The following is a 23,641-nucleotide window of genomic DNA, read 5'->3' as shown; positions in this document are numbered from 1 at the left end:
AGTTCAGTGTTCCCACTGAAACTCCAAACCACGCTGCTGCTCACTCGCTTCCCCTCTCCCCCTGCCCCCTTTGCTGGTGGCTGGAGGGGAGAATTTGAGGTACAAGATAAAGACCACAGGCTGAGATAGGAACTTACTGGAAACAGCAATGAGATAAGAAAAAGAACAGTAACAGCAATGATATTAATAACAGAAGTGTACAAAAGAGAGAGTGATTCAGGCAGCCATCAGCACATCACTCCCTCTGGCTCGGGACCAGCACCACTCTTACTCGCTGGGAGGGAACCCCTTCTCCCTGGAAGAGACTCCCTTTCTCCCACCCCAGGCACTGCCATGAGGTGGTATAGAATAACCTCCAGGTCCTGGCCATGGCCCCTCTTGGCTGCTGCAAAAATTAATCCTGTCCTGGCAGGACTGAGGAAAATATTTCAAACATATCACCACAAATTAATATTGCTGGGGTTGATTATAATAAAGAATCGTAATAAAAACAAAATTGTTTTTTAGCATTTTTTTTATTATCCTTTTGGCTAATAGCAGTACATAAAACAGAATATAACAGATTTTTGTACCAAGAACAAGTAACATATGCTGCCAACTATAAAGCCCTGCAAATTCCAAAGTGTTTTGACTCCTAAAATGAAAACCGTCACAATGCTGTAACAGAAAAAGAACTGTGGCTGGTTCAGCAAGCCACCAAACAGCATCTACCTTTTGTCCCCAAGTCTTTCTGATACTTTGAGTCTTTCTTCTACCACCAGCTGAGTTTGTCTGAAACAGCTTCTGAGAAAAGTAATCCCGCTTTTGATGTCTTAACATGAAACCACGAATTTCAAGACCATCCCAAGAAAAGTGTAGGGGAAATCAGACCTTCAGAGACATCAGGCACACTATGAACAATCACCCCAAGGGCTCGGGAAGAAGCAGCAATTACCTGACTTGAGTATTGCAGTTAAAATGGCAAGTGCCATAAACTTGCTTTTTCCCATCAAAAAAAACCCAAAACAACATACAAAAATATTTCTCCTGCTAGAATCTGGAGATCAAAATTTTTTTTTGTCTAAGGATCAAATGAAATACTTTACCCTGATCAAATATTTTAATAGGTATGTGCTATTTCAAGGAATCACATATTGCCTGAAATAATTCCACAGGTAGTGACCAAACAGCCCTAAACACATGGACAATCTACTTTTCTTCCCATGTTAAAAAACAGAGGGAAAAAACTATCAGCCCAACAAACACAGGGAGAGTGACACGTACAACCAGGCCCCTGTGCAGACACTTCAGACTTCACAGTTTTTCTTCAAGTACAGGCTCATAGCAACAGAAATAAATAAGGTGGAGTGTTCTGTGGCAGTGCTGCCACATTACTTTGTTTCTATACTTTCTTTTGAAAAAGCAACCCAAGAATTTAGAAGCAACATGTTTTTCCACCCAAGTTTTATATGTAAATATTTGACAAAACGGGACTTAATGCTTCTGTGAATCTCAGCACACAAAAAGGTTCTCATTTTCACTTTTGTCAAGGTTAGGGAAGGTCAAATGAGTCGTGTCTAACTTTGACAGTAATTGCTTCTGTAAAGAGAGCTGAAGCTCCCCAGTAAAGGCTATGATGCAGGGCTTTATTTCACATTTTTAGAAAGATTCAAACATAAAACAATTTATAAACAGTAGTTTCAGGCAGGTAAAAGTTTCAGTTGCTTAGCAGGTTTATATTTAATCTAACCACCGAAGTACACTGGAATTATACATTAGCCGTAGAAATCCTATTATTTTTGTCAAAGAAACATTAAAAAAAAATTATAAAAGTCGCAGCTGCACCTGAGCTCAAAGAGAAGAAAGAAGTAGTAATTCTACCTGCTTATTAGCTGTTTTGATAAGGTTGTTTTGCAACAGATCAGATGGAGAAAGCTGAATGCTGGCTTTATCAGAAGCTGTGGACAACCCAAGGTGTGTCACTGCTTGCCCTGTCAGCTCCCACCTGGGCAGCTGTGTACTACAGATGTGATCTCCTGCTGCAAACACAACACCAGGCATGACGTGCAGCACAAGTCCAGCCAAGCTGAACACAGCCTCCTTTGCTATCAGTGTTAAGGGAAGTGACCTTGGCCTAATAAAAAAAATCAGAGTCGCTTCCGAAGTAATACTGCTGACTCCATCTTGGAGCAAGAGCTTAAAACACAGTTTGTATTGATCCTGTCAGGCACAGATTACTTCAAAAAATAGAAGTGTGCTAGTATATATTTTATACTATATTTAACAGTTTTCAATGCCCTAAAAACGTTATGAAAATACTAATTAGGAATTATAGATTTTTTTTTATGCTTTTGGATATAGGAAACACCTGTGCATACAAAACTACTCTTTGGGGTTTACCCCATTTAACAATATCAGCATTATTCAAGTTTATTTGGCTACAATAATGCCAGAAAATAGCGGGACCGACTTGTGCTAACCTACAAGAAACTCTTCAAAATTAGCTGCAGTAGAGTAAAAGGTTTTAGGCAAATAATAACCCTCAAGGTTAAATCTGAAGGAAATAATGCCTGTCATGTAACACACAGTGTGCCTCTCCCAGAGACATTTCCTCTTCTTTCTTTTGCTAAGACACAAGGAATGCTTGAGTTTTCATTTGATGCTTGCAGAGGCCAAGGAGATCCTCCAGCAGTGAGCAGAGACAGAGAAAGGGCTGATGGTCTCCCAGACACACACATGTAAACACTGCAATATATATAAAACTAACCTTGCAGGGATCCTTAGTGAGGTGACTGTTACCTGGCTCTGAAGAAGATATCACTGACAGACATTTGTTTTCTAAATGGAATACAAAGTTAGAAGCAGGTAGCTAATTAAGGTATATTAAAAAAAATAGTATCTAACGTTGTATCAGGCTAGAAAAGTTTCGATGTCTATTTTGTATCCCTAATACAATGGGAAATCAAAAATGACCTCAAAGTAAAAATGACTAAAAAAACCAAAGTCAAATGTGTATAATATATAAAATACTGTGTGACTACGTGTTACAAAATACATCTCACAAGAGTTACCACAAAACATTCCCACATTAAATTCTACAGGAAACTCCAAGTCACATGGGAGCAAGAGGCATCCTTTCTGCTCCAACACCACTGCAATCCAACTCCAGAAGGTCTCCTTTGAGTCAGGAGATAAAGTCATCTAAAAACAAGGCAGGAAAATACAATTTCAGATCAGCTGTCTTCTCACAGTTAGAAGCCCAAAAGAACTGCACATATTTTATAAGTCACAAGGAAACAATGACTGCATCACGAGCTTAGAATCCCCTTTTTAAACTATTTCAAAGGCTTCTTCCATGGTTTGTACCAGCATATATTGTATTGACTTTCTGGAAAATTTGCATATACACATACACACACCACCACAACAACGACTCCAAGCCATTTGACTGTTAGTGAATCAGCAGTTAATCCTTAAAAATTAAAACTGAAACCTCTGGAAACTCACCTTATAAACATTTTTCCAGAACTTCTTAATGCCAATCATACTAGTGAACAGTTAAAGGAAGAAGCCCTTCACGTGGCTGTTTGAACATCTTACCCAAGACTTTACACGTGGTGCCCATGAACTGCACTGCTGTCACCTTCTCCACTTTGCATCTGCATCTGCATCTGTGCCTGCATTCTTGCAATCATCTCCTGCATGCGACGGAGCTGGAAGAGCAGCACAGGAGAATTCTGCAGACTGATCTCCCCTCAGAATAGAATTCTTCACTGTCACCAACCTATTATTTATTTATATGAGAGAGGGATCGCATTTTCTTTATCTGACCCTGGGTTATGGTATCTTCTACTGCTCTTCATCCCTGAAGAGGTTGGCATTTACTGACTGAAGTAAACAGGCTTTATTACTGCACTGTGGGATGGGATTTTTAAGCATTCCTGAATGGAAGTCTCTGAAGTTAAATGCATAAAAAGGATGGTGCTGAAGTGCTGAACAAACACTTACAGTTAGTAAAGTGTATCACCAGAAGAAAAGCAGCTTGTTTGTGTCTCTCCAAACTATACCAGTATTTGCCACCAAAAAAAAATTGTTAGGATTACCCCCCAATTCCCTTGCTAGTGATGACTAGGTGGAAGCAAGTACTACAGGCAAACCATCCAAGGAAATATAAGCATGATTAAACTTGGTTGAAGGTCAGTTTTAGAGCATTGCAACATTTAATCATAAAGTAATTATGTAACTCAGCTTAATTCAACCGTGTTGCACATTCAATACTTAAATCCTTTTGTTGTACCCAGCTCTGAGAGGTGGCAAGTGAGCCTCACTGGAACAATTTTGGGGGTGCCTTTGCCTTTTTGCACTTACAGTGTAAACTCAAACTAAACAGTTAAGCTTAACAATGAAGTTAAACCTGTAGAACGTTATACTATTCTTTTTTTCATGTTCCTTGAAACAACAACCCTTTTCATTTTTACTCTGCTTATCTTTTGAGACCTGTGTCACCACTAAGATCACTAACAGAAGGCTGAGCATCTGCTTGTGCTGGGGCAAGCCAAGGAGTTCATCTAACTCAGCCCTCTCTCCAGTACTGGCTCTTAGGAAGCACAAGGAAGAGCCTGAACAGTAGATGCCCACTCCCAGTACTTACCCACACACGCTCTCAAACTCGAGAATCTGTCCCTTTGGAACTTGCTGAAACAAAAAATTCTACCTTTGCATTTAGCGAGCACATTCATGGAGAAAGCAAAGTCTCCAGTCTCTCAGCATTTTTGGGCTTATCTGCTCAAAAATATCTTCTTATGCACAAATTCCATGCCAATGAGTTCCACAATTTACAGACTATCTTAGAAGCATCTCTTTTAACTTTAACTTTTTTAAATCAGCCACCTGTTAATCCCATTAACCAAGACCTCTTGCTTGTACAGTAGATTCCCATTCATCCTGCCACCTATAATCATGTAAGCCCCTTTCCTTTCTGGCATCTACTTCCCAACAAGAGCCTCAACTAACCTCATCTCCCCTTGTACAGGACCTGCTTCAGGTCTCCACTTCAGCCTTTCTGCCCACTTTTTGCTATTCACTGCACTTTTTCTAGTCTTGGATATACCCTTTTTGAGTTAAGGATACAACAAAAAGAGCATTAGTTACCCATTATGAATTTATCATAGTGGCAGAATGAGAATTTCTGTTTCATTCTTTATTCCTGGCCATTCCTGCCATCATTCCCTCCTTTGTTGCAGAGCTGAACTTTTTCCCAGCCTGCAGTTGTTAACTCTAGAACCTTTACATGTTTTGTGAGATTGCTTCTCCTTGCCCACACAGCATGTTACATCCCTTGCTGAGCACTGTAATGGAATGGAGTTTTACCAGATTCCACTTATTCCAACAAATCCCTATCCTGAGACTGCTCTACACCTCTTTGCATTCTGTTTTCTTAGTGACCCTTATATAACTTCATATTGGCAAATATATATAACTGCCTTTTCCTTTACAAATTACCAAGACCATATAAATAATTTGACCTAAAGTAGCGATACAAGAACAAAAATTCCCCCATTACAAGAATACAAAATTCTGTCATCTTACTTCCGCTTCCTTCTCAAGCAGAATCTGGTCTTTATTTACTTCTTCATCTTCTATTTTCCTAAAATAAGATGAGTATTGTCAGAAACATAAAACCATTAAGGTTGGGAAACCCCTCTAAGATCATAAAGTCCAACCATTAATGCAGCACCGTGTTCACCACTAAACCATGTCCCCAAATGCCACATCCACAAACCTTTTGAACTCTTCCAGGGATGCTGACTCCACCACTGCCCTGAGCAGCCTGTGCCAATGCCTGATCATCCTTTCAGTGAAGAAATTTTTCCTAATACCCAATTTAAACCTTCCCTGGTGCAATTTGAGGCCGTTTCCTGTTGTTCTGTCATTTGTTACCTGGGAGAAACGACTGACTCCCACCTGGCTCTACTCAAGATCACCTACTGCTTTGCTAACAGCTTCCTCCTACTCCATGTCACAACAGGGAAGATCTAATGGATCTAATCAAGCAAGTGCCATCAAAAATGCAGAGTGAACAAACTCTGCATTTAAGGTTAAACAGATTGTCAAAAAATCCTCTGTGCCCCAAAACCTCTGGGAACATTAATGAATACAGGCAACAAGCACCTATTGCCAAGCTCTCCTATAGGATAGAAGTTTCAAGCTTGAAATAAACTCACATGCAAACCACCCTCACTTACAGTAAACCTGACTGCATTCTAACACCCATTTCAGAAATGTGAAAACAAAGGTATATGGGCCACTTCACTAGACAAGACACCAAAATATGTCTTAGTTTCACATACCCCAAATTAACAGCAACCTCTTGCCACAGGTCACTGGCAGAGGCAATTTTAAATCCTCTAAAAATTTTAAAAATTGTTTTAACTCTGGATGACCTTAGGTAGCAATACTTCTAAGGCCTTCCTACACATCTGTTGGATAACAAGCACCAGAACTGGGAAATTTGGGGGTTTTTACCTTGAACTTCAGAAGTCAGGATCTAAAAGCCAGGAGAGAAGAGCATTTCATCTTGCCTGAAGGGTAAAATTGGACTTGTAGGCCAATGCTACAGGCAGAGACAAACTCCTTTGGCTGAAAACTGCCCAGGCATGTGACAAAACCTCTGTCAACAGCAGGATGGCAAGTTTTGCAAAATGCACCAAAGCCCCCGAAATGTGCGATTCGGAACCCTCTAGTGGCTGCAGTAAGAGACGCAGCTGAAACATCTAAACCAGGAAACACCCAGTTTTCCACAAAACTCACCAACTCAACTCTACAAATCCTGCTACTGCAGTTAAAAACGGGGTGTTCTGCCCTTCTCTCTTACCAGAAAAGCCGTGCCCTACTCATCCCAGCTCAAAATAGGGCTGACAGCCCTGTGACTGCTATGTAAAGAAAATGATTTATACATGTCATGTTTAAGAAAGCACTACAAAAGAACTCAAATATCTTTTTTTTTAAAGACACAGTCCAAATATTCCAGTTGTTAATTCTGAAAAAAAAAAAAAATCCACTCTTTTAAATATATCAGCCCTGACCTAACTTGCAGGTTTTTTTTAGACAATGTTTATCATAGACATCTGTCCTACTTATGTACCTTCAGCATTCCAATCCAGCTGTGTTCATGTCTCAGACCAAAGCACAGATCTAACTGTTCCTTTTCAATGCCACAACTGTCTCTTCAGATTTACTAAACACTTTTCCTTACACTCACTGTAAGCTGGACGATTGAATTTGGTGCTTCCTGGAGCTACAGAGCTGCCCTGGATCTAACAGATCTTAGCAATGAAACGATAGGTGAGACACAGAGAGACCAAAAAATAGATTCAGAAGAGGAAGGAGCAGCGTGCAGCCACGAGCCAACAACCTGCCGCCTCGTTTGAGCCTTTCAGAGCGGAAGTTCTCATAGTGAAGGTCCTGGGTCACCTCCTGAAGGTCTTGCATATGGGTGCTGGAGGGAGAAAAGTAATTAAAAGATGAAACATCCCTGTGTCACATCAGCTTGCTTAACCAACTCTCACATTCAGCACTGCCTTGGCTTAATGTGCTTAGCATGCACACCCTCTTAAAATACTAATTTAAAAGGTAATTTCAGTTAAATCGGTGCATTAAAGGGACCACCTCAGCCCTGAGGCTGCCCTGACTGGGGAGCCTTTGAAGCTGGGCAGGAGAAACAGAGTAGCAAAGCCTCTGAAAAAACAACCAGTGGACTTTTGAAATCTCCTCCTTTGCAGATGTATCTACCTATAGATACACTGAAATAAGCACAAGGCCTCAAACAAGCTGTTTTATGTTCCTGGGGGTTTGAATGGTGCTACAACACTGTATTCCACAAAAGAATTAGACAAAAGACTGTTTTCACAGAATCATTGAGCAATTCAGATTGGAGAGAACCTATTGGGCCTATGTGGCTCAATCCCTGACTAGGCCTAGCTCAGCCAGGTCAGGGCTGCTCGTGGCCTTCCCCAGCCAAATTCTGAATGTCTCCAAGGATTCCACGACCGCCTCAAACTCCCAATACAGTGCTTGAGCACCTCAGTGATTGCTTTTTAAGCTACCATTTAATTGGAGTTTTCTAACTTACATTAACATGGTCCTTAGCTTCAGGAAGTCATTATGCTCTGGATTCTCCACTTCAACTACACCCCACGGGTAGAGCCGACCTCTAACCTTTTTACCTTTGGCTTCAATGAGTTGATTGGATCCCACTACACAAAATGGGATGCTGGCCTGAAAGCCAAAAGTGCAGAAGTTACTAACAATGAACAAGGACAAACAACTCCAAGAACAACTCTTGTTCGGCTCAGGACTGCATACTATGGTAATAAGTTGGTAATTCTTTTAATTTGAAGGTGTTAAAAAAAAATAAATGTAATTGTTGCCATCATCTTCCAGCTAGGGAAGCCTGAGCACAGAGACACAGTGACTCACTCCAGGTCTCATCTCAGGTCCTGTTCTAAAGCCATCTGAGCAGTCTGAAGAAATACAGTATATTATTCACATATGTAACCTGTGAAGTCAGTCACACCTTTAGGAGTCTGGTCTGCTCTTTAAAATCTTCATCCTCATCTGATTCAGCATCAGGCAGGTGATAAATCTTGATGCCATGCTCTTCTATTTCATCCAGAATCTGAGATTTGTAATGTAAGAAATCAAGATAATATACATGTAGAGTCAGTATTTTTAGATCTTAACGTAAAATTACTTACCACACAGTCTCTTAAAAAATCTGGATCTATCTTATTGATCCAAATTACTCCACAAGGATTTGTTTTTAAACACCATATTTCTTCAGGATATTCAACAACTACTTGCTACAGACTTTCAGACAAACAGTAGTGTTCACATAAACACTGTCTTTTTTTTTTTTTTTGTAATAATAAAAGCATTGACTCAGAAGCCACAGCCTAAACCTCCTTGCTCTTACCTCTGAATTACTACTTGGGTGGTAGAGGTGGGAGTGTTTAAAAAGCTAGCTGAGCTACAGACACAACAAATACTTTTTTCTCTCTTCATGATTGCCAAGAATGGCATCTGCAGCTGGAATCCATTTGCCATAAACCCAAATTTTGCTCTTTAAAAAACAATAAAACAATCTTTATTTCTGCAGAATTCTAGCACGATAAGTATTTCTAGTAAAGTAAATGCCTTTCTATTCCAAATTAGGTAAGATAGCTATAAGGATTTTCAGAATAACTGAAAAAAATCACAGATAAATTTTTAAATACAAGAGCTAAGACTGGATCAAGCATGCCTTTTGGAAAGTTAATTCTAACCCTCCTTTCTAAACTTCATATCTCTTATTAACTCATGATGGTTTGTTGACTCCTCCAGCCTTTGCTCTCCTGCTCTCCCTTCAGCAAATATGGCATCAAGTCCTGCAAGACTGAATGTATCAAGAGCTCTTGCCTCTGGAAGAAAGAACTGGAATGTTTTAGAAGAAGAGTGACACAGGGGAAGAAAAACAACCCCAAAATCAGAAACATCTCAGAAAATCTCATTTTTCAACCATCAGAATTCTGACTGGGTAAAAAAAAATAATTAAAAAAAAATATACATATATATATACATATATATATATATACACGCACACACATATTCTAGATGCAGTCTCTGCTTTGGGACTGATTAAACAGGTAAGAGAACAATTACCATCAGCAAATGTATCTAAGTATTTTTCCAAAGTTTCAAAATGCAGTCATAATGTAATTGTAAATGTAGCCAATCTGCCATTTTGCAAGCAACATTCTAAGGACAATTTCTCAGTTAAATACATAATAAAATAATTTACAAGATATCAAGCTACATATTAAATGATGTTACACTGTGCAGTGTATTTTCCTCAGCTAGGGCAGAGTAAGGTTAATGAGAGTGTCCCTCTCTTCAGCCACCATACTGCTACAATCAAAGGACAACACGTTTCTGCAAGCCAGAAAAACACTCACCCTTTTCTTTAGTCTCTCTCGCTCTTTCAGAGAAAGTGTATCAGCTTTTGCAATCACTGGTACAATATTTACTTTGTTGTGTATGGCCTTCATAAACTCAACATCCAGAGGCTTAAGGCTAAAATCAAAATACGGAAAAAGTTTTATTTATTTTTACTCTAAATTACAATTTACGTTCACACCAAATAAATATCTCTCTTCACACAGAGAGAAAGAACACATTCAACTAATGCCAGCAGTTATAGCACTTCCTTAAGTGATGGCAACCTGATTCTGAAAATTTAAGTCAACAGGCACGACCAAAGTCCCTGAAATAAAATAATGTAAAAAAAAATGACAGAGAAACACCTACCCGTGACCAAACGGTGAAATGAAATAGAAGCAGCAATGAACCCGGTTATCTATGATGTGCCTTCTGTTCAAACCACTCTCATCGTGCAGGTACCGCTCAAACTGCTCATCAATGTAAGCGATTATGGTCTTAAAACTGCAAAATGAAGATGGATTTGAGAAATCACCAAATGGTCAATGACTGCAGAGCTGTTTCAAAGGTAATATCATAACAACAAGACATCCTGCTGATGAGCCAACCTTCTGATGGAAAAAAATTCATTTATTGATTCTGTAGGACTGGAAAAGTAGAAGCACACGTATCTTAAAACTTTTAGTTGAATTCTAGAATAACAAGATACTATGTGTACTTTTTTAATATATATTGTAAGATAAAATATACATATATGTAACACAACTTCAGTTCTGCAAAAAAATTCTCTTGGGTTAGTATTTATATTTTGATTAGCATTAATCACACACGTTCCAGATAATTTAAGGTTCTCGTCCCAAATTGATTTAAAATCATAGAATGGTTTGGGTCGGAAGGGACCTTTAAAGATCATCTAGTTTCAAACAGGGACACCTTCCACTAGTCTGGGGTGCTCCAAGCTCTTTCCAACATGAACACTTCCAGGGAGGGGGCAGCCACAGCTTCTCTGGGCAACCTGTGCCAGTGTCTCAACATCACCACTGTAAAACATTCCTTCCCTTCTCTCTCAGGTTCAAACTGTTGCCCCTTGCTCTGTTACTACAGGGCCTGAGATTACACAGTTCCTACCTTGAGGTTCAGAGGCCTGAGAGATGTAGGGAAAGGGATTACCTTTGGAAACTGATTGCCAGTCATCTCAAGATTATTTCTCAGTATTTACTACAATGTAAATTTGTAAAAAAAACCCTTCAAAACAAACAATCAAAACCAAAGATGATGAAAAGCACTTAAAAATGAAGCACAGAATCTGAGAATGCTCAGGTGAAAGTGGGCAAGATCTAAAGGTGGACTTGTGTTCACAGTAGACTAGATGATTTGCTTTCTCAGAGCACTGTTGAAATTCTTGTGTCCCATTACTTTGTGACTACAAGTTAAGTCAAGGTCACTTTTCACTTAAAGCTCTTTCAAGCTTTAGAAAGTCGACCGGGAAAAAAAAAAAAATACGTGCGTGTCACAAAATTTATTTCAAGCTTTGTTTTTACACGTACTTGAATTAATCCATAACACTGAAGTCAAGCTTCCTCAAAATTCGAAAGCATGGTTTTCTAAAAACCACAAAAAAAAAAAAATCACACCTCATATTCAGCACTTAGCACACACCCAGGGACACACATGAAATGTATGTCAGTCTGCACAAATAGATCAAAATAAACTCCCTGTGCACACACCAGTCCCGACAGTTGATGGCATCCCCGTATCCCGGGGTATCCACCACTGTCAGACGCAGTTTCACGCCCCTCTCTTCGATTTCAACCGTGGAGGCCTCGATCTGCACAGTGCGTTCGATCTTATCTGGAAGGAACAAACGGGACATCTCAGGATCGCACCTGGGAGACCATGTCATTTGGAGATAAGCTCCAAGGACTAATTGGCAGATACAACCACATAAATACTATTCTGTGGATTACATCCTAAGGCCCTGATAGCAGCAAGACTCGATACATAAATTCTTCAGATGTTGTTAAGAGTGTAGTATGAGACTTCACACTTTTCTTTAATGTACTGGAGAAACTAAGGCAAAGGGGACTGAGACAAAACTGTAGGTAATTGGAGAACAACGTGAAATTATATGTAATGGATTTTTTTCCTAAGGCTGAATGTGATAAGTAATCATCAGCTAGCATGATAAACTATTAAAAAGGAAGTAATTCAACAACTAGCAAAGGGGGAAAAATAGCATCTTCCTCTATTTTCTTACAATATTCTCTTTTGCTGGATAATTGTATGCCTCAGTTAACAGAATAAAAAAAAGGACAAGGGACTGAAGAAGAACAGGAGGTGAAGTTCACATTCACTAAATACTAACCCAAAGCAAAGAAATTAGGGTGCAAGTCCAAGCAGGTATAAACAATTCATATGTTTAAAATTGCAATTGATTAAAAACTAAATAAAGCTTCTGACTGTTTATCTTCCTGTGACACAGTGACTTTCTTTAAGCAAAAGAAGGAATCAACTTTCTAGGTGCTAATAGAATACACCCAAGGACTAAATAATAAATATCCCATAGACATCGGGTGCAGAGGAAACCAACTCTAGGTTTAGGAAATACATTAGAAACTATTACAGCTAGGAATCACTGCTGATTGATATCAAATTCCTAAGATTAAAGCATTCAACTCCAAAAATCATCAAGCACAGAGAAACTAGAAGGAAGGTGTGTTTACCAGCAGCTCCTGGGATTATCCTTTCTGGGTAGAGATCCGTCAAGAAGAGGCTGTTTATTAATGTAGATTTTCCCAATCCAGATTCACCTGCAGTTCAATACAAAGATAAATTCAAAATATTTACATAGATAATTTCAACTGTATGCAGACAGTATTATCTGACTATACATTTTTTTCATGTTTCCTTCAAATTAAAATTTTACAATTTATAGTTTTGCATTGGAGAAGTTTGCTGAGAGAGAAAGGCTGAATAACAATTTTTACATCTCTGGTTTATAATGCACTTTCCCTGAGCTTTCACTGATGATTTGTAATTAAATCTGCTAGTCAAGTGGAGATCTGATCAATTTAAACTTAATATTTCCCATTTCATATCTCCTGATTTTTTAAGGCATGGTTTTCTCTTATCACTCCAGAATGTGAAAGATCATACCTAGTGAGAAACTAGATCTTGCCTAGGCTATATCATCAATTTAAACAATGAAAAAGGCATTGTCTGTAGACCCAGACATCATAAATGGGGATTTATTTCTGCTTTTTATGCTAATATGGCAAACAAGAACCCAAGGAAAGAGAAATATGCCACGATCACTGAGCATTCTTCTCATACTGATGAATTTGGGCATTACCATACTGGACCATAAATAGATTTTGGTTCTAGGGCTACTGACTAAGCCACGAGGAAAAAGTTCAAAGGCCAACTAATTAGTTCAAGATCTTAATCAGAACAAATGTTCACAGCATAAAAAAGAGCAGCCTCTTGAAGTGCTCGGTACCTGAATTCACTGAAAGGATCCTTTTCTAGAATTTTAGCTTTATTTCAGGTGTCGATAGGATTAATTAGAAAAATTAGATGTTAAAAATGGTGGGCCACGTAATCTCTAAGTAAGATGGACTATTCTGCAATAGGAGTCTGACTAAAATATCTGAACAAAGGAAAAAAAAAGATGGAAATCATTTTTAAGCAAATATTGGAGTAGGAGCTGCCAGTTTTTAATGCCTCACAGAATGCAGCTCTCGAAATCAGATTGTACCAGTGCAGCCTTCACCAGTGGAGACATGCACCCAGAGGAACTCAACAGTCACAGGGAATCATTTCAGCAAAACCAAAAAAAAGTATGATTTCATCCAGTGCCACATACCATACTTTCAGTTTGGGTAAATATTATACATTAACCAAATCAGTTTTCATAGTTGCTGTCAAGGATTATACTGGCTACAGTAGTTTAGTGACTCTCAAGTGAAATAACTATTTAGATGAAGTCATAGCTTAATAATGAGAATGGACACAAAACTGTTAATAAATACAAGTGATTTGGATTTCTTTGGGAGCAACACAGCCAAGCAGACAAAAATCCAGCTCGTATTTTCAGACACCACAGTAAAAAGCAGGAAAAAAAAGTGCAAAAAAGAAAAATCATTGATCAGGACTCTGTCAGTGCAGACAGCTTTTAAAGAAGTATTGTCATGCTCAGAAATGAAGAAGGATGGTAACTCGGTGAAGAATGAAAGTTCAATACAGGCACTGTGACACATCCCACAAGAGAACATACTTAAACCCTGTGCATATTTGAAGGGGAAGAATTCACATTCCAAACTGCTGAAATAATCAACAATTTAAAGCACAGTTTATCTTACATCAGCTGCCTCCCTCTGCTAGTGTATCTTAAAATACCACTCCAAATTTTCAATGAAATGACTTTTTTCCAAGTTCTGTTTTTGCAGTTTTCATTTATCCCTCAAAATTTTGGCAGGCAACGACTGTAAGGTTCCATTTTACTCTGACATGGGTGGATTAATTGCCTTTCTGATACTCTGACACGATGTCATTTCCCCTCTATTTCTATTTTACAAGGGGCTAGAAACAACTGTTGGTCTATATAATTTTACATTGCTTTCTGCCAGGACCCTTTTACATGGCACTATGCACAATTAGTCTCAAAGGAATCTGGAAATTAAGTTTAGCTGCAGCAGAGAAAGCACATTTTTTCTTTCTCAAAACTTTCAGGTTTCTAGGCTCACTGAACAGTAAATTCTGAAGAGTTACAGTAGATACCATAATTTGAAACAGCTGCTTATAGTTTGGCTTTACCCTTAGATTTTATAAGATATCCTTTATGGTATCATCCAAAGCAAATCCAGGGAAAGGTACAGTGAACAACTATGATAAAATTCTAGGAAGCCAAAGATAAGGGCCAAGTCTGTCCAACAACAAAGTACAAAAGACAGGATAAAAGCAGTGCTAGGGCTGTCATTTGGCAAAACTAATGAAAGGTTTGAGAATATAGACTCTCCCTGTAACTACTGGAATACAAAACAATTAAGAACTTAAACACCTCCTACCCTGTACTATCTCACCTCTCCTGCTCATTCCCACTGTGATCTCTCTTGGACAAGTCTAACACACAAATGGGATTTACTTCTTGTAGTGCTAGGTAATAAAGAGCCTAATTCTATTAGGGTACTTTTTGCAAAAGCCTATTTAAAAGTGAGAATGGCAGAGTTCAAACACCAAAACTCAGAAGTTACAGCGCCCAGCAGGAGAGACAGAGAAGACATCCAAGTCTGATTTGGGAGTCCACATAACTTTGGAGAACAGCAACCGACTTCTCAAAGGACCAAGATATTTCTGCAGACACTTTCCATCTCAGATACCAACACAGACTCTTAATTATCAAATAGAATTGCACTTTAAATTAAAACTGCTCACAGAAAATCATGATCCATATAAAAAGCAACAGCTCACATCAAAACCGACTCTCAGCCTTCTTCTACGAGAGTATTTAGAAGGGGTGGAAAGATCAGAGTTCAGATTGTTTTGAACTACAGAAACATAAACAACATTTTAAATAGAATGTTCTCCTTAATACTAGTCTCTTAATAAAAACATGGAAGTGAATAGAGACTGTATTCAAATGCAAAAGCAGTTTAAAACTACATTTTAAATGGAATGCCTGAAAATTGTAAGACAGGAGAAAAAGAAGGAAGAAATAATTACTGGAGTGCATAACAGAATTTCTTTGCCCACAAACTTATTAATGTATTCAAACATAATTTGTAGTGTGGAAAACAACTGCTGCAAGAATTAATAAACTACAAAAAATAAAATTAAAGAATTATAAAAGAAAGTACAGGGGAGTTCCTGGTGCAAGCTGGAGTCTTATAATAGTGGAAGTAAAATTCATTTTAACTTCAAATTCCCCGTGAGCAAGTACTGATTTTGAGAAAGACTATAAAATGTTTCCTTACCAACCACCATAAGAGTAAATTCAAACCCCTTTTTCACAGACTTTCGGTGAACCTGATTGGGAAGGTTTGCAAATCCAACATAGCCAGGAGTTTCTGGATTGGTAAACTGAGCAGGCTGTTGCTAAAAATGAAATAAAAGAAGACAATAATAAGCAACCACTCAAGACATATTTGTTTGTATAACTGCTTTCCTTTTTTATTTCCAACGGTTTGAAGCTGTGTGACATATGGAGAGGAAACTACTCAGAGGTTCCTACTATTCAACAGTTTCACATAAAAGTACAGAAAACAACAATGACCTACAGCTTAAAAAAAAATTTCATTTATTCAACTCTCCAGCCAAGATTGCCTTAAGTAAAAAGGAAACAAAATCCCAAACAATAATTTATGAAAGTGTGACAAAGTATGAAGTGCAGTCATTAATTCCACACTTCAGTGTCTTCACACACAGTTAAAATAAAGAGCTTGAGTCCAATTTGTATGGACTTGAATAAAAAGATGACCATTTCTAATCCACTTCTAGCACATTCAAAGGAGAACCCTGAGCAACTCATGAAGTGACAGTTTTCTGCTGTAAGTGCTCTTCAGAGAGCTCTCCAAGTGGGGGGAAGGGGAATTTACACAATAGGGTTTGGAATGCCCACTACTACAAATATGGCAGAGAAATCTTTAGGTCTCTTAGTTTTCCTCTTCAAACACATTACTCAAGCACCTTTTACCATTCACTTCACTCCAATAAGCCAACAGAGATGTTTTACACATCACACCAAACCCTGGGGGCCAAGAATTAGGTGAATCCCAGCATGCCAATAATATTGTAGGTTACCACCAGTCCTTTTAATGAAGGATTTTACTGAAAAATCAGTTGGTTCTATTAGTAAACGAAGAAATTAGATCTAAGAACATAATTTCCTTAAATGATTCCTGCTCAAAACAAAGTAGCACAATGGAAGTTTCAATGAAGATGCACCAGGGAGCTTATACACAACTCCATGACCAAAATTAAATCCTTCCAAGAGTATTAGTTAACTGCAGAGGTTTATACTTGCAGGAAACTAATTTAATGTATGTTTTACATCATTCAACATTTCAATATCATGTCTTCTAAATGCGAATTCTCTCTTATGGACTGTTAATAAAGCATACATCAAACACAACGTAAGTTGCACATTTTATCCACGAAGATCAATATTTAAAAACAAATTATCTGTTTCACATTGTTACACTGGAAGACGGAAGTGTTATTCTTACCTTGGACATTTTTAGGAAAGGACAGGAACAAATCTGGAAAAATAAAGTTTTTTCAGTTTATTAAAAATTGTACAAGAAAAAAAAAAGGCAACAAATCAGCGTAATATCCACTGTTGAAATTAAAAGAGCAGCATTCCTGACTGGATGTCCAGACTCTGAAACAGTGTCAATTCCTTCACAGGGTGCAAGTATTTGACTCTTCTGTACTAAGGAGGGGCAGAATTTTCAGCTACCATTGTTGCTATGAACACGGTCAGACAATAAATCCAAGCAGCATGAACGTGGGGTGCTGAAGGCACCAGATGTGCCACAAACCATTCTGAAGCCTGAAAGGTTCTCACCGTTTCCGGAAACGAACCAAACCAAACACCCTGCTCAAGGACATCTTGCTCTGCACAGGAAACAGTTTTTTCAAAGCAAAAAAAACCCCAAACTCATGTATTTTTTTTTCTTCTCAAGCCTCCTTCCCCTCACCATTTCCGTTCAGGCTTGAGTGTTCTGTAAAGAGCTAACAGTTTCAACATGAATCTTTTCCTCCTCCTCTTTCATCTGGATGCTTGCAAACTCAGTCATTTTACCTTCTGTTGCCAATATAAAATTTTCATATGCAGCTGCGTGTAAAATACAAAATAGGCACAAAACATATTTTTCCTAAAAATTTTTTTAAAAAAATTTCTCATCCGACACCTCTACGTAAAAGTCTCTTGACAAACAGAGACTCGTCCACAGTCCTATCACACTGACTTGCATGAGTTCAAGAGATCAAGGCTTTTACTGTGACAACATAAAAACATCAGCATATGCTGGTATCTGTAAGTGAGGAGACCACAAGTTCCCTTTCTAGACCCTCCACTACCTCTAATCAAAAGGTATCTGTTCCCCCTCCCTAAGCCCATAGTCACCTTTTCTCTAGCTAGCTCATTACCACTTTTATTCTACAGATCTGAAATTATCACTGCCTGATTCTTTCCATCTTCCAAGCGGATTTTTGTCAGCAAGTTCAGCACCATGTGAAATGACACCAAAGTGCTTCAGCACGCAGCACCCTTTAGTCTGTTCCTCCCGGCAAAGAGCCATCATGAGTCAAAACAAACTGCCCAGCGTCAGACGAACAGGAGCCCTACTTTTTGTGCCAGGCAGAAGGTAAAGTTGTTCCAAATTGGGGATGATTTCTAGGATTTGCTTCTCAAAGCTACTGTATATCTGTATATGTACACAAATTGCAACCTCATTTAGGTTTGCAAAGATGCAGCTTTTTAGCTCAGAGTGACCACTGGTAAGAGTTACCAAGTTACTTCCTGCCCCCCTCCACCCCAGCAATCACTTCAATAAGGAAGAGGTGGTTTCTGAGAAAGAATTCCTAATGGGAGGGACAGAGTACAGATGTTGAACATTGAAGCCATTTGGTGTCCTTCTTCATGAAGCTGAACTTAAGTGATAACAATCTGGCACCCCGGTTACTCACATAAAATAAAAACTGGATAACATGTTTCCCAAGTGAAATTTCACACTAAAATTAAATTCCAGTATCTACAACATCTGTATACTGGTCTATGACCGATGAATTATTCAACTACTTAAGAGGTTATCCGTGAGCCCTTCATCATCATGCAAGATTGCTCTGATAGCAACTCTTCCTTCCAAGAGCGTTTCCTGACAACTGATGTCATTGATTCCTGCTTAACCATCCTCCACGAGCGATTTTCAATGCCAAACAAAACTAGATCCTGCTGGAACACATAAGAACATTCTTTTAATTTGTGAGACTTTTCTGTCACCCAACCATTTCTCAGAAGCAGGCGAAGAGAGGAGGAAAGTTTCTCACAGCTACTAAGAAACGAAGCAGGGTTATGCAGATGGCTGCAGCTCCATTATGTTTTAACATATGGACCAAGCACAGAAATATTTCATGTATGATCTTTCCCGCAGCGTTCCCCTCGGGGCTGAGCACTCCCACACAGGCAGGACTCAGCCTTGGAGGAGCCCAGATTTTCCTCAGGAGCTGGTCGGTGATGTTCCTCACCCCCCGGGTTCAACAGCGCTGCTGGAGTTTTCCACAAGAGCGTGTTCAGAAGCGGCCGCCTCGCCCGCCGTGGGGAGGGCCCCCGCTCGGGGGTCCCACGGCGGCCCACACGACCACCAGGCCCCGCGCTGGCCTCACCTCCCCGGCACCGCCCGCGGCCCCTTCGGCCCGCTCCCTCCTCACCCGCACCGCCCGGCCTCGGCCGAACACCCCGGCTCAGGGGTCCGTCTGCGCGGCTGTAAAGGATAAACTCTTCCCCAGCGCCCCTCCCGGCCCCCTCGTCTCAGCCCCGGCTCTTTCCAGCCGCGCAGAGGGACCCCGAGCTGCCGAGAGGCGAGGTAGGGCAGCGCCTGCCGCCCCTCAGCGCCCGGCGCCCCTCACCCGAGCTCTCCCAAGGCGAGGCGAGGCAAGGCAGGGCAGGGCAGCGCCCACTGCCCACCGCCCCTCAGCGCCCGCCGCCCCTCACCCGAACTCCTCCAGGGCGAGGCAGAGCAGGGCAGCGCCCGCCGCCCCTCAGCGCCCGCCGCCCTCACCTCGCGCCTCCCTCCGCCACGGTCCGCAAGCTCCGCTCCCGCGCGCGCACGGTCAGGGCGAAGGGGCGGTGCCGCCCCGCCCGGCAGGCCCCGCCCCCGGGGCGGAGCAGGGCCCGGCGCGCACGCGCAGGCCCCATCGCCATAGCAACCCGCGGGGACGGGGCGGGGCCGCCCGCATGTTGTAGGTCACGCACATCCCTCTGCTGCACCAAGATGGCGGCCGGGCCCTCGGCCTTGTACCCAGCATAGGCTTCGCTGCGGGCCGACCAGAGGTAACGCCGGGCCCGGCGCCGGCCGCGCGGGAGGGCGGGGGCGGGAGCGCCTCAGGTAAGCGGGAGGAGGACGCGGGCCCGGCGCTGCGGCCGGACGCGTTCCGCCGCCTGCAGCAAGATGGCGGCACCAGCGAGACGGGCTGCGGGCGGGATGTCTGGCGGGCGCCCGGCCCCGCTCTATGGTCGCGGCCGCTCCCATTGGCGCACCGCGGGCCACGTGCCGCCGGCGCCCCCTGCACCGCGCCGGGCCGGGCCGGGGCGCGGGGGCCGCCCCGGGGACCCGCTCCGCCGCCCGAGGTCCCGCTCCGCTGTGAGCGCCGCCTCGGCGGCGGGGAGCGCTCCGGCGCCAGCCAGGAGCCGACAAAAGACATGAGTCATGTCCCGCTTCCCTTCCCTGTGGCGGGTGGGCCTGCCCCGCCGCTGAGGGGACGCGGCTGGGGAGGCGGTCGCCTTCCCCTCTCCTTCGGCCGATGGCGACCCTGTACCGGACTGCTGTGGGCTCTCAGAGTGCTGTAGTCTCCTTTCCCACCGCCCGTGGGCCCGAAAGCTGAGGCTGCGCCATGGGCCGCGCTGCGGGAGGGTTTTGGCCTCACCTGTGGCACTGCAGGTAGCGCCAGCCGCCTCTGTGCATGATAGAGGGGAAATTCTGCCTGTGCTGACCTGCTCCCTAGGACTGCAGCCCTTATTGGGGGTTATTTATAGACCAGGATGATCCAGCAGCGCCGAAGAGGGTTAAGCACGGGGCGTTGATGATTCTTGAGCTATAGCTGGAGCAATGTGACACATGATAAGTAACGCTTCCTATGCTGGCCTTCCCCAGACAGTAGGGGAGGATTCCCAATTGGCACGAATAGGTCTTTCCACTAAAAGAGAAGCAAGAGAGCAGATCATGCTGGAAATGTTGGTAATAGAGACAGCAGTTCACTCGTAACTGGTGAGCCAAGGGCCTTGAATTCACAGTTCTAAGTTTAGTATTTGAATCCAGATTTTTAACTCTGGGTCTGGGAAGTGAAGATTAGTGACATTCAGTCCCAAGGGGTTTGAAGGAATTTTCCTATGCTGTTGTGTAATGACAGAGAAAAATCTGCACACTGATATGTGCTGTGTTGCTTTATCGCATGATTTCTGTTCAGTAAGACGAGCAAAGCTGCTGCCTCATGATTGAGTCTCCATTTTTCCTACTGTTGCTATCCAAATGCTAGACAACTGTCTTCATTTAGAAGACAGATAGTAGTGTGGTTTGGGTTTCTTTTCTTTTTCCTCCAAACCTGGCTTGGAAGCGGTATTTCATGTCGTTTCATAGGTGGGTTGGATATCCCTCCCTGTGGTAGAGGAATATACATCAAAGGTGAGGCAGGAAAGGAAGCAGTAACCTAATATGTAGCTGTGTGACTACTAAAGCTCCCTGTTCTCTAACCCCTTGCTTGTTTAGATTTAAGCTGTTAGAAAAAAACAGTCTTCCTGTTTGTACTTGGATTTTCATACAGCATGGCCCAAATCATAGGCAGAGCCATCCACCAGAAGAAAATCCCAACCTTTTTCATAAAAGTCCACAGTAGTATTGTTTTTTATGGATCAGAATGACAGGCATAGGAAAAGCTCCCACTAGATATGGAGGTAACAGTACCTGGCATTGTGTAACTGGAGTTGCAGAGGCAGTGAAACCAGCCAGCCTCAGCTTTGCCATTGTGGCAAAGTACAGGAAGCCCAGATCATTCTCAAAGCAAGTTTTCTAAGTAGCTTCTTTCTGAGAAGCTGTTAAAGATTGCTCCATGTTTGTCCTATATAAATCATCCTGGTGTTTTCACTCCTGGTAGTGTGACGCATACTCCTGTCTCCTTCCTTGCAAGTTAAGCTGATTTCTTATTGTCTCCTTTCTCTGGTCTCCCCCAGTTTTACTCGAAAAGGAGAAAAAATATGACATTCCTTCTTATGGTTTTAAAGGTTATGTTCCCTCCTTTTCCCTTCAACTGGAATTGGATCATAGCATTGTCATTATGTTGCATAGCATAATGGTAGCAATAGTAACTCGGTTTTTCTAGGTAAGGGCAGTTCCTAGTCAAGTAGTTGGTCTTTTTCCACTGACATTAGGCTGCCTCTGAAGACGGTATTGTCTGTTAGAAGAGAGCTCTGTAGCGTTGGCTTTCATAGCTGTTATCTGAGTGAGATAACTTGTCCATCCTGGACAAGTCAACTTGCACAGTTTGCACCTTTTTGAAGGAAATTGGGATGTTTTACTGGTTACAGTATTTCAGGTGATAAAGCCTTTCCCAAAACATAGTCTTCTCTTAGTATATAGAAGCTTACTAAGCTTAAGTACAAGTGCACTTAGGATTGTGCTACTGTGAAAATTTGGGTAATTCACCCAATCACTCCCAGTCAGATGGTCAGAATAGTCAGCAGTGGCACTGGGGCCAGTCCAGAATGTTCAAACTGAACATGGGTGTGTGGTAAGAATCGTAGAATCATTTAGGATGGAAAAGCCCAACCGTTAACCCAGCACTGCTGTGTTCACCACTAACCCGTGTTCCCAGGTGCCTCATCCACACATCTCTTGAACACTTCCAGGGATGGTGACTGATGGGCAGCCTGACCACTCCTTCAGGAGAGAAATCTTTCACAATATCCAATCGAAACCTCCCCTGATGGATGAATGGCTCATTTACCGTGACTGGGAGGATTTTGACAATATGAGCCATGGATTTCTGTGGAGCATCAGATTTCTGTGAAAATGTTTTTTTCTCTTTTAAAAAAAGTCGTTTGACAACGATTCAGCTTTGTTTTGTATTCAAGAATTCTACAGAAGGAAACCCTCAGGCCTATCCTGTGTGGAGCTTATAAAATGAAACTTAAAGTGAAGTGGCAAGACTGTCAGGTGTCCCCATGGGTGTTTTGGACCCTTATGGCAATGCTGTTACAGTCTTGACCAAGATACACAGAGTAGTTGTGGCTGCCCCATCCTAGGAAGTGTTCAAGGCCAGGTTGGATGGGGCTTGGCCCAACCTGGTCTGGTGGAAGGGGGCGGAACTGGGTGGTGTTTAAGGTCCCTTCCAACCCCAAACAGTCTGGGATTCTGGGATTCTGTGCACCGCTGATGAAGTTGCAATGGGGATTTTTAAAGCAGGCTGAGAAAGGCATGTTCATCCAGGAGGTAATGAGTCTGACTTGTCCAAGAGCACGTTACTGAGAGGCCCAGAGCCTACAGAACTTTTGCAACGTGGGTCTGCGCAAGAAGTAAGTAGGTGTTATTTGTATTAAAATATGAGAACAGATAAAGAAGAGATAGGAAAGTAAAACCCAGATGCAGGATTAGGCCTCTCTTCCTGATTACCTGACTCTTGAAAGGAGAATGCTGTTGTGTAGCTTGGTGGGCTTTGCTTTGCTGATGCTTTTTTTTATTTCACTTACTGTTTTTTCTGGGTGTTTGGTCTAGAAGCATTCCTGCAGAGTCTGTGTTGCCAGGGGGCTGTGGTGTTGACTGTGGGCTGTGTGCATTTGGAGTGGGAGGGAGGGCCCTGGGCAGTAGGGCCTCTGTGGGGAAGGGATTGCAGAGGACTCAGGGGACACCAGGAGCTGGTCTCTGGCCCCCAGGTGCTCGTGCTAGGCTGGTCATTAAGGCAAGAATCTAGGGCTTGT

At 41.8% G+C, this 23,641-nt stretch overlaps 2 protein-coding genes across 5 annotated transcripts in view; one reads left to right on the top strand and one right to left on the bottom strand.

The window, feature by feature from the left end:
* Window positions 1-1,071: 1,071 nt before the first annotated feature.
* Window positions 1,072-19,809, bottom strand: SEPTIN2 (septin 2). 3 transcript variants are annotated; one of them, XM_027724945.2, is made up of 13 exons: window positions 19,734-19,809; window positions 17,178-17,210; window positions 15,927-16,047; window positions 12,678-12,764; window positions 11,682-11,805; window positions 10,324-10,458; window positions 9,972-10,089; window positions 8,555-8,656; window positions 8,111-8,256; window positions 7,394-7,477; window positions 5,569-5,626; window positions 3,580-3,692; window positions 1,072-3,180 (listed from the first exon to the last, which is right to left on the bottom strand). In XM_027724945.2, the coding sequence occupies exons 2-12, from the start codon at window positions 17,184-17,186 to the stop codon at window positions 3,588-3,590; spliced, it is 1,089 nt and encodes a 362-aa protein (XP_027580746.1). In that variant the 5' UTR covers window positions 17,187-17,210; window positions 19,734-19,809; the 3' UTR covers window positions 1,072-3,180; window positions 3,580-3,587. The 3 variants fall into 3 exon arrangements, with proteins under 3 accessions (XP_027580746.1, XP_027580747.1, XP_027580749.1); XM_027724946.2 differs by lacking the exon at window positions 19,734-19,809 and adding an exon at window positions 19,667-19,689; XM_027724948.2 differs by lacking the exon at window positions 19,734-19,809 and adding an exon at window positions 19,582-19,601.
* An 82-nt stretch (window positions 19,810-19,891) lies between these two features.
* The window catches only part of LOC113989937 (high density lipoprotein binding protein), a 39,125-nt gene continuing 35,375 nt past the window's right edge, over window positions 19,892-23,641 (top strand). Inside the window, exon 1 of one of the 2 annotated variants that reach the window (XM_027724943.2) lies at window positions 19,892-20,005. The gene's annotated coding sequence lies outside the window, so the exon portion shown is untranslated. Of the gene's footprint in view, window positions 20,006-20,037; window positions 20,061-23,641 lie in introns of those variants that run through there. The other variant, XM_039391154.1, reaches the window with a different exon arrangement.

This window comes from Pipra filicauda, unplaced genomic scaffold (genome assembly GCF_003945595.2).
Source record: "Pipra filicauda isolate LSUMZ 115617 unplaced genomic scaffold, ASM394559v2 scaffold90_size2875636_pilon, whole genome shotgun sequence".
Taxonomy (NCBI): Eukaryota; Metazoa; Chordata; class Aves; order Passeriformes; family Pipridae; genus Pipra; species Pipra filicauda.
The sequence above is the reverse complement of the archived record's forward strand: the minus strand, read 5'-3'. Positions and strand labels throughout refer to the sequence as shown.